Source organism: Asparagus officinalis, unplaced genomic scaffold, assembly GCF_001876935.1.
Source record: "Asparagus officinalis unplaced genomic scaffold, Aspof.V1 AsparagusV1_Un43, whole genome shotgun sequence".
Taxonomy (NCBI): Eukaryota; Viridiplantae; Streptophyta; class Magnoliopsida; order Asparagales; family Asparagaceae; genus Asparagus; species Asparagus officinalis.
The window spans coordinates 112,238-122,836 of NW_017972309.1; the positions used below are offsets into that span (position 1 = coordinate 112,238).

Below are 10,599 nucleotides of genomic sequence, written 5' to 3' on the forward strand. Positions count from 1 at the left end.
GAGATGCATCGTGAAGGAACATCCTTCTGCCATCTTGAGGTTGAATAGCGTCTTGACGAGATGCACCTTATTTGAAGCTGACGGTTGCTCGTACATCGTTGCGAGCGCTTCCATAAGTCCTACCGTCGTCTTCTCCTTTAATATATTGTGTGCTATAGATTTTGTGAGGGCCAATCGGACCTGCCCCAGGGCTTTTCGATCCAATATTTCCCAGTCCTCATCGGATTCTTCTTTCTTCTTTCCCTTTGCTTTACCCATCAACGTATGGTAAAGATCCTTCTGGTATAGATAGTCCTCCATCTGTGACTTCCAGTAGGCGAAGTCTGATCCGTCAAACTTCTCAATTTTTGATTTGCCTTCTTCTGCCATTTCTTACACACACAGATCTGAACAAGAGCTCCGATACCAGTTGTTGGGGATAATATCAGATACGCTCTGACACCCATTGCGGAATTTATCCTACCGGATCTTGTGTTAAGCAATAGAAAAAAAAATCACTACAAATCAAAAAATATTGCAAGAATAGAGAACACCGAGTTTAACGAGGTTCGGCATTTTGCCTACGTCCTCGGGAGCCACACAAATAATTTCCTTTATATTAAAGAAGATTGCAAAGCTTGTAAAAAGCAGATCTCAACTTGAGATCTCTCAAGAAAGAATCAACAGAAAAACAATCTGTTATTCAAATAAGGGCGTGAGTTTTTCCAACAGGAAAAACTCCTCTCATCTCCTCAATAAATGCTACAGGAACTCTCAAATAAATGAGCATGATTTTTTTTTCTTCTGAAAAAAATCTCGAGCTCAAAGTTAATGGCCGCCGTAAAAAATGAATGTTCTAAGAGAAAGAAGAACCGGGGGCAAAAACTCTGCTCGTGTTCGTTGGGTTTTATAAGAAAAACCCTAGCCAAGACAGCTGGGTCCAGCTGTCTTCCACAAACACGCAGGCGAAAAACAAAAAAAAAAAGGGGAAGACGAACTTCGATTTCGCCTGACTTCCTCGAACTCGCCTGCAGCCCTCTCTCCTCTCGAGTTCGCCCACAGTATCTCGCGTCGACCTCGCCGGTAGAATCCCGACTTCGCCTGCAGCAAACGCCCACGTCGAGCTCGCCTGTCGAAACCCCAAACTCGCCTGTAGCAGTTGATTTCGCCTGTCGACTCTGATCTCGCCTGCAATCCGCCGCCGATTGGACTTCGCTTGAAGTCCCCATGACCCGGAGCTCGCCTGAGCTGTTCGACGTCGCCGGAGCTCGCCTCGTTTCGCCGCTGACAAGGTATGGGCTACACCCCAATTTCCAACACTTATGGGTTGGAATAACCTAATAGCAATCTTAAAGATTTGAGGGACTAATTCAGAACACCCTATGACTTGAGGGACCTCATAGTAATTTCCGTGATTTGATGGACCGAGTCGAAAATATGGAAGAGTTGAGTTGTTAATAGCGAAAACCCCTAACGTGAATGAATTATGATTCTCTTTAATTGTAGTCAGGGTCAATTCAAAACGCGTGGCATGGCGGTCAAAGTCCCCTGCAAGTTTTTGTGAGCTTGGGAGAATAGCTGGCCGAGAAAAATAATAATTTGTTCAAGCTGTGTAAAACTATAGTAAATAGTAATAATTCCTTTTATGGTTGATGGTCGTAATAGGGACTGGCTGCAAAAAATGATGCAGTTCAATTGCAATCAACATTCATATTACACCATTGAAGCAATCTCAGATCCGACTCCGTTCATGATGTTGGTCCCTCTTCAAGAATTTCAGATCCTCCTCCGTTCGTGATGGTCGAAGATGAGGCAACTCTTGCGCTCACGAATTAGCTTAACATGCTTGCAGATATCTATGTTGTTGTGCCTTACGGCGGCGCCGAGGAACCAAAACAAACGCCGATGAAAGAAGGTCAAAAACAACCAAATATCAATGCACAAACCAAACACCAATTTTAACGTGGTTCGGCAATTGCTTACGTCCACGGGGCAAGAAGGGGGAGGGTTTCCACTAATAGAGAAGGAGAGTACAAATTGAGATTACAAATCGCTCAAACAAACCAACTAATCTCACCAACAAATCTCTCAACCTCTCAACCAACAACCCTAACAAATAGCTCAGAAAGATCTCTCTTTTTGTGCTCCAAAATCCCCCAAAACGCTCCTACAAAACCCTCAAATCGTATTGGTATTTATACCAAAACAGAAACCCAAACAGACTGCAAATAGGAACCTGAACTTTCCAAAAAACCCGTCATAAGTCGACTTAACAGTCTGCATAAGTCGACTTGGCAGAGCGAAAAACAACAACTGGAGAACAGATCGTAAGTCGACTTATCAGACCTGATAAGTCGACTTGGCAGAGCAAAAAACCAACAATCCAGAGCAGAACGTAAGTCGACTCATGCACCAACATAAGTCGACTTACCATAAGTCGACTTATGCCTGTGCATGAGTCGACTTATGACACAGAATCTGCAAAAACCTGAATTTTCCAAATTTCTCCACAATTCTCCACCTCGGCGAAGTTTTCCCAAAACTGAGCCGACACCAACCAAACAAATGCCTCACATAATGAGACCCAAACGGGAGTGCGAACACTCACCCCAAATGTCGATGTCGCTCACCAAATCGGCTGCATCAAAACTGACTACCTACGTATCCTCTTGCCCAAGGAATCAAACCTTCACGTAGTTCATCCAACGGCCTCCAAAGGCCCTCAAACAAATAGAAAAGTCTGCAACTCTTCCCCAATATCGCCGACGGATCTGCAACTGATAGCGGCCCCAAAATCAAACACCTCTATCTGAGGTAAACCAATGGCCGTATACAAATCATGTCCGCCAGCTACAACCGAATCCAAAACCAATCCATCATCTGCATCCGAAATCAAATGATTCCCAACCTGTGTCACCTCAGCTGGAATCTCAAATGATGCATTATGATCTGGAGTACGTGGAGTAATCTCCACCCAACGTGGAGTAGCATCACTCTCCACCTGCTGCGATATCCAAACGACCTGATCAACACTCTCCACCTGCCGAATCAAATGAGCCTCCGAATCCCAAACGCGCAATCGGATCAAATCTCACATCCTCGATGTGACCAAATGCTGGGTATCCAAATATCCGACGCAACCCAAAATCTGAAGCAGCTCCACCAGATCCAATAACTCCTAATGCAGCAGTCGGCGACCTGTGACTAAGATGGCCCAAATATGTCGAAGCTCCAGAACCAATGCTCGACAACCAACGCCGATCCTCCTCCAGAAAGGAACGACCCATCGAAACTGTCATCTCATCTCGTCGCCCCAAAGTCTTCACACTAATGAAGTGTCTCCTACTGCCATGAGCTCGGCACAAACGCAAGAAAGGACCCCTACCAAAGCTGAAACAACGAGTTACCTTTCTGCCAATACACTTCTTCCAATTGTTATTGACTTCTAGGACTTTACACCAACGGGAACTGGTCGCGACCCAATAATGCCTAGAACAATCACCAACTGTGGAAACCAAGATACGATTACCTCCCAATGATGCCTCCTTGGAAGGCCCCCAAATGCCTGACTGAACACCTCCTAAAAGACCCCTCGCTCGATGGATAGGAATACCAAACTCCACCACGGTCTTGCTCATCCCAATGTGCTCACATGACTTCAATCTGCAGGTCATAGCACTCCTCAACAACCAATGCACGGCATTACCAATCATATACCCCAGCACCAAACAATGCCACAGTCTAGCCGAATCTGATGAAGTCGTCATTTCCCTATCAATCACCGTTCTTCCGTGCAAATAATACAAATTTCTCCTTCTTACGCCCTTCATCACAATTATGGACCCAAATGTAACCTTCAAGCGTGCATCCGCCAAGGTCACCCTATAGCCAGCTGCCTCCAAAGCTCCAAGTGAAATGATGTTCTTCTTCAACTGAGGAACGAACCTCACTCCAACCAACTCCCGAATCACCCCGTCACTCATCCTGATCCGAACAGTACCAATACCACCAATAGAGCATTTGTGATCATTCCCCATGAGCACGAAATCCCCTCTTTCCAACTCCTGAAAGCTGGAGAACCAATCCCTCCTAGGGCAAATGTGGTATGTAGCACCCGAATCCAATATCCACTCTGTAGAGTAGGCAACACAAACTGACGGCAGTGCAGATAACGAGTAGCCCGAAGAATCCGAATCTGAATCGTTGCCACTAGCCTTGACAACATTCGCCTCTGAAGCTTGAATAGCTTTTCCCTTATTCTTCCCGGCTCGATCAACTAACTTTGGGCAATCGGCTTTCCAATGTCCATCTTCTTTGCAAAAGGCACACTGATTCTTACGAACTCTAAGATGTGTCCCTCTAGACTACGACCTCCCACTTCGGTTTGGACCCTTTGCTCTTGCGACCAACGCCCCCGCTACTGGCTCAAACGAAGTCTCCTTATCCTTCTTACGAAGCTGATAATTCACAAGTGCAGCGGTGACCTCACTATACGAAAGAGATGCCTTCCCATTAATAAGAGTAAGAACGAAGGTCTCATATTCCTCGTCAGGCAAGGAACTCAATAGCAACAACGCCTTGTCCTCATCTTCAATCTTAACATCCACATTCGCCAAATCCGCAAGAAGCTTCGTGTAGTGGTTCATGTGATCACCAATGGAGGTTCCTTTCTTCAACTGGAAGCGGTAAAGCCTCCTCTTCAAATGCAAGCGATTCTCCACACTCTTGGTCAAATACTTGCTCTCAAGGATCTCCCAAATCTTCTTTGCAGAAGTCTCATTGATCACATCATACTTTAGATCTTGAGTGAGACAAGACCTAATCACTCCACACGCCGTTCGATTCATCTTTTTCCAAACCTTCTCATCAATGTTGTCCGGTTTCCCGTCCAACTCCAACGTATCTTCCAAATTTTGCGCGTTGAGCGCATCCATGACTTCGCATCGCCAAAGTCCAAAATTGTTTGTGCCATTGAACTTTTCCACGTCAATCTTCATCGAGTGGATATTCAAGCTTTGGACGGTCTTCACGCCGGAAGTACTGCCCACAACTCCTTCTTTCTCGGCCATAATCCTCAAAGCACCACCAAACCAATGCGGAAACAAACGAGAAATAGATCCAAACTAAAAAAGACGAGATTTTTTACCAAAAAAGATCCCACCTTTATCACCAAACGAAGCCCTAGACGAACTTCCAAAGCGATATACTCCTCCAAATAGCCCAAGCGTAGCCCGAGCTCTGATACCACTTGTTGTGCCTTACGACGGCGCCGAGGAACCAAAACAAACGCCGATGAAAGAAGACCAAAAACAACCAAATATCAATGCACAAACCAAACACCAATTTTAACGTGGTTCGGCAATTGCCTACGTCCACGGGGCAAGAAGGGGGAGGGTTTCCACTAATAGAAAAGGAGAGTACAAATTGAGATTACAAATCGCTCAAACAAACCAACTAATCTCACCAACAAATCTCTCAATCTCTCAACCAATAACCCTAACAAATAGCTCAGAAAGATCTCTCTTTTTCTGTGCTCCAAAACCCCAAAACTCTCCTCACAAAACCCTCAAATCGTATTGGTATTTATACCAAAACAGAAACCCAAACAGACTGCAAATAGGAACATGAACTTTCCAAAAAAACCCGTCGTAAGTCGACTTATCAGTCTGCATAAGTCGACTTGGCAGAGCGAAAAACAGCAACTGGAGAACAGATCGTAAGTCGACTTATCAGACCTGACAAGTCGACTTACCATAAGTCGACTTATGCCTGTGCATGAGTCGACTTATGACACAGAATCTGCAAAAAACTAAATTTTCCAAATTTCTCCACATATGTATCATTTGACAGATTCTCTTATTGGTCCAGATCATATGTGTGATCAACTTCTTCTTGAAGCATATCAATGAATCTTTCTTGATTTCTCCAAGAAAAAAAATCCAGCTCAAGTTGTGGTCCAGTCATTTGCTAAACTAGAGTCAAGACTTAAAAACTAGTTTTTTTTTTGGTCAATGAGAATTTTATTTCATTCAAACCAAAATGAGAGTTATGTACATCTAGATTCTCATAATTGAGAAATCTAAAAATAGTGAAAACACTTACAGCCTAGGGATAACCCCAGAAAACAAATCAATATCTATAAAGAATTAATCCAATCCCTGTTTTCAGATTGAATAGGACTATTTAGGATTGGGATCAAAATGTCCATCTTAATCTCATTTACTAGCTGTTCAATCCCTTTTGAAGTCTGTGAGAAAATCCTGGCATTTCTCTCACACCAAATTTTGTAAAGAGTAACCGAAAAAGCCATCCTTTTGATCCCCTTCTTGAATCCTCTGCCTCTTAAACAATTGTAGAACCAATCCAATAGGTATCTCCAACTACAAGATCTCTATTTAAACTTGAGCCAACACATAACCCTGTTCCATACATTCTGAGAATACACACAGTCAAAAAATAGGTGATCACGATCTTCAGGACCTGCACCTATACATAAACTGCAGCTATTTGATTGAATAATTCCCATCATCAATAACCTGTCTTGTGTCAATAGCCTATTCTGAACTGCAAGCCAACAAATAAATGAGTGCTTGGGGTAGTTCATTTTCTCTCATACAGTGTTAAACCATGGAACTTGAGGAACAGTGGGAGATAAAGCTTCATACAGAGCAGAGGTTTTAACTTTTGAATTTTTGTAGCAAGAGCCAATGACTTGTTTCAAGATATCAATACCTCCAACTAAAACAACAGCTCTATCTCTGGATTTTATAAGCTGTTTCCAAAGCCAGGAATCCCCAGATTTAGCATTGACGAGCCATATGTCTCCATTCTTCAAATATTTTCCATGGATCCACTTGATCCAAAGGAGTTCCTTATTCAAATGGATATACCATATATTCTTCAAAGCAGCTGCAAGATTCCATAATCGAGCTGAAAAGATTCCTAGACCTCCAGATTTTTTGTCACAGCAAATTTTCCCCCAAGCTATTAATGATGGTTTTTGAGAGTGCTCAGTTCTTCCCCAAAGAAAGTCTCTGCATATGTCATCAATTTTCTGAAGCACACCAACAGGCAGGATGTAACAGGAAGTCCAGTATATTTGAACACCCAAGATAACACTTTTGATAACTTGTAATTTCCCCGCATATGACAGCTTTTTTGATTTGGACCATAACTGAATTTGATTGCTGATTTTATTAAGAAGAGGATTGCAATCTGAGTATGATAATCTTTTGCAAACAAGAGGCATCCCCAAGTATCTAATAGGCAAGGAACCTTCAGCAATACCCAATGATTCTTTAATAGAAACTTTAGTAGCTTCATTTACCCCACCAAAGAAAATATGACATTTATCTGAGTTTGGTTCCAGACCAGTAACAGAGCTAAATTCTTTCAAGCACTGATTGAGCTTAAGGACTGAATTCAGATCACCCTTGCTAAATAATAATAAATCATCAGCGAAGACCAGATGGGAAATCTTGAGCTTTCTGCACATTGGATGAAAATTGAATTGCCTATCATTTTTCAACAGGTCCAAGCTCCTTGAGAGATACTCCATACCAAGGATAAAAAGGTAGGGAGAAAGGGGATCCCCCTGCTAAGGCCTCTTTTCTCTTTAAAGTACCCATGTAGGGAGCCATTAAGGGAGATAGAATAAGATGGAGAGGTGATACAGGTCATTATCCAGTCCACCATTTTATTTGGAAACTGCAGACCCAGTAACATATCTTTTATAAAGGACCAACTGATAGTATCAAAAGCTTTTTTGATATCTATGCTGAGCATAACCCTTGGGGAAACTGATTTTCTGCCATAATTCTTGATCAATTCATGAGCCAGTAAAATGTTGTTGGTGATTTGCCTACCCTCAACAAATGCACTTTGAGCATCATTTACAATAGAACCCATAACTGTTCTAATCCTATTTGCTAGAATTTTAGATATGATTTTGTAAAGAACATTGCAACAAGAGATGGGCCTAAAATCTGAAGGAGAAGTAGGACTTTTGATTTTTGGGATAAGAGAGATTGAAGTTGAGTTAACCATACCTAGCAACTTGCCAGTTCTGAAGAAATCCGCAATAGCTTTAGTAACTTCATCTCCAACAATACTCCATGAAGATTTGAAAAATGTAGCACTGTAGCCATCTGGTCCAGGTGCTTTATTGTCTGGCATGGAAAAAATAGCATTTCTGATTTCCTCATTAGTGATTGAGGCAATCAGAGAACTGGCTTGAGAATCATCCAGACAAGGTCCTGAGTGAATAATATTGATATTTGGAGAAGTAGTATCCATAGCAGTCCCCATCAGGTTTTTAAAATGAGAGATAAACTCCTTAACAATATCGTCACCTTCTGTTAGTCTTTGTCCCAAGTTATTGTAAAGAATCATAACTCTGTTTTGATGCCTACTAGCTTTTATCATTGAATGAAACAGTTCAGTGCATCTGTCACCTTGTATACTCCAATCAGTTCTTGCTTTTTGCTTGTAGAAGGATAATTCACAATCCATTAAGGTATTGTATTTAGATATACAGACCTTTTCCTGTTTAATAAACTCAGGAGACATAGGATCATTTTGTAAATTTTTTTGCACATCCTCCAGAGCTTGCTTTGCATGATAAACCTGTTCACTGATATTATAGAAAAATTTCTTATTTATATCCTTCAGAGCAATCTTCAAAGTTTTCAGTTTAGAGCAAACTGAGAACATGGTACATCCTTTGATCCTTTGCTGCCAGATATTTGCTACTGTAGGGAGGAAACAAGCATGTTTTGTCCACATCTTAAAAAATTTGAAAGGTTTCTTGCCCTGATAACTGTCTTCGTTAACTGTGATGAGCCCAGGAGAATGATCTGAAATTTTTGGTAATAAAAATTCCACTTGGCTAGAATTGTAATTTTGAATCCATTTATCATTTATCAAAACTCTATCCAATCTACTCCAAATCCTTGATCCATGATCCTGTTTGTTGTTCCAAGTATAAAAACATCCAATGTTTTTCAAATGATCCAGCTGACAATCATTAATGAAGTTTCTGAAATCCTCAGTTTCAGAATCATGAAGGATACTACCCCCAATTTTCTCTTCATTGCTAATAATAGCATTAAAATCCCCAAATAAAAGCCAAGGAGTATTTCCAACAGTTTGATGGATAGACTTCAATTCAGACCACAGCTCTTTCCTTGTTTCCATTTGATTGAAACCATAGATAGATGAGATAACACAATCTAGTTTACCATCAAGAGATTTCACTGTGCATGTGATACATTGATCAGAAGAGCTGATCAATTGTATATTTAACATATTAGGATTCCATAGGATAACAATTCTAGCTTTTCCAGGACTTCTAACATTTGACAGCCAGCTCCAGTCTTTAGCAATAAACCTGGCAGTTTTTGATAATAAGGAATCTCTGATCTTAGTTTCCAGTAAAGCAACAAAGGAGACATGATATTGCCATAAGTGGTGCTTAACAATTTTTTGCTTTGAGGGTCTATTCAGTCCCCTCACATTCCAGAAAGAAAGGTTCATCAATTGAAAGCACCCCCTCTATCCACTGTAGAGGGGTCCAAATCAAAGTACTCAAGTTGGAAGAACTGATTCTCTGGAGTAAACTTTTTCCTCTGTTTATTACCTTGAACTAGAGACCAAGAGTTGTTAGATTGGGGAGAATGAAAAGAACTTTCAGAACCTGTCTGTTGTGCACGTGCACCATACACCAGACTGTGCACCCCCCTTAAGCCAGATTGAGGAATGTTTTCAATTCTGCTTATTTGCACTGCTTGTTCATCATGCTGATAATTCATAGGGGACAATTCTTTCTCTTTCATTTGCTTTTGAATTCTTTCTTGCATTTCAGTATTCTGATATTTTTGCAATACTGAAATATCATATTATGCACTGAGTTATTTGGAATACCATAGTGGAAACATTTCCATCTGTCCTTTGTAATACCATATTATGCACTGAGTTATTTGGAAGATCAATGGAAGATGTTGTTTGAATATTTGGAAAATTTTCCTTAAAACCAGGATCCTGTACAGAAGCCTTCTGAGTATTCTGAGCAGTAGAATTAATAGTTTTAGGAACCCATCTCTGAACTCCTATAGTTCTCTTGCAAAACAAAGTATCATGCCCCACTGATTTGCAATGATTACACCATCTAGGCTTTAGCTCATATAAAATCTTTTGATTAAAAAGTTTACCATCTGGGCCTTTCAAAGTGATAAAATCTGGAAGAGAAGCAGGCATATCCATCTCAACAAGAACCCTAGCATAAGCTAATCTTTGCTTATTAGCTGTAAGTTTATCTGTGGTGATTGGACGACCTACAGCACTTGCAATTTTACTGATACTTTTAACATTCCACAAGTTAAGCTTCAAAGCAGGCAGCTGAATCCAAACAGGGTATAAACTGCTATTTATTTTTTCATAGTCCTCACCAATTGACCAAGGCTTTAAAGATAGTGGTCTAGATCCAAAAAACCAAGGGCCTTTTTCTAATATATCACTCATCTCATCTTTGTTTTTAAATTTGAATAAGAAAATTCTAGGTTTTAGAAGAAAAACATCTGGATTGGCAGAATTAGCCCAAACTTTCTTAACATAAGTCTCCAT

The 10,599-nt window shown here is 41.0% G+C and overlaps 1 protein-coding gene across 1 annotated transcript; it reads right to left on the reverse strand.

Annotated features, from left to right (window-relative positions):
* Window positions 1-9,512: 9,512 nt before the first annotated feature.
* On the reverse strand, window positions 9,513-10,599 carry LOC109827121. Its single transcript, XM_020394083.1, has 2 exons — window positions 9,901-10,599; window positions 9,513-9,845 (listed from the first exon to the last, which is right to left on the reverse strand). Exons 1-2 carry the CDS (start codon window positions 10,597-10,599, stop codon window positions 9,513-9,515), a joined length of 1,032 nt encoding a protein of 343 aa, XP_020249672.1.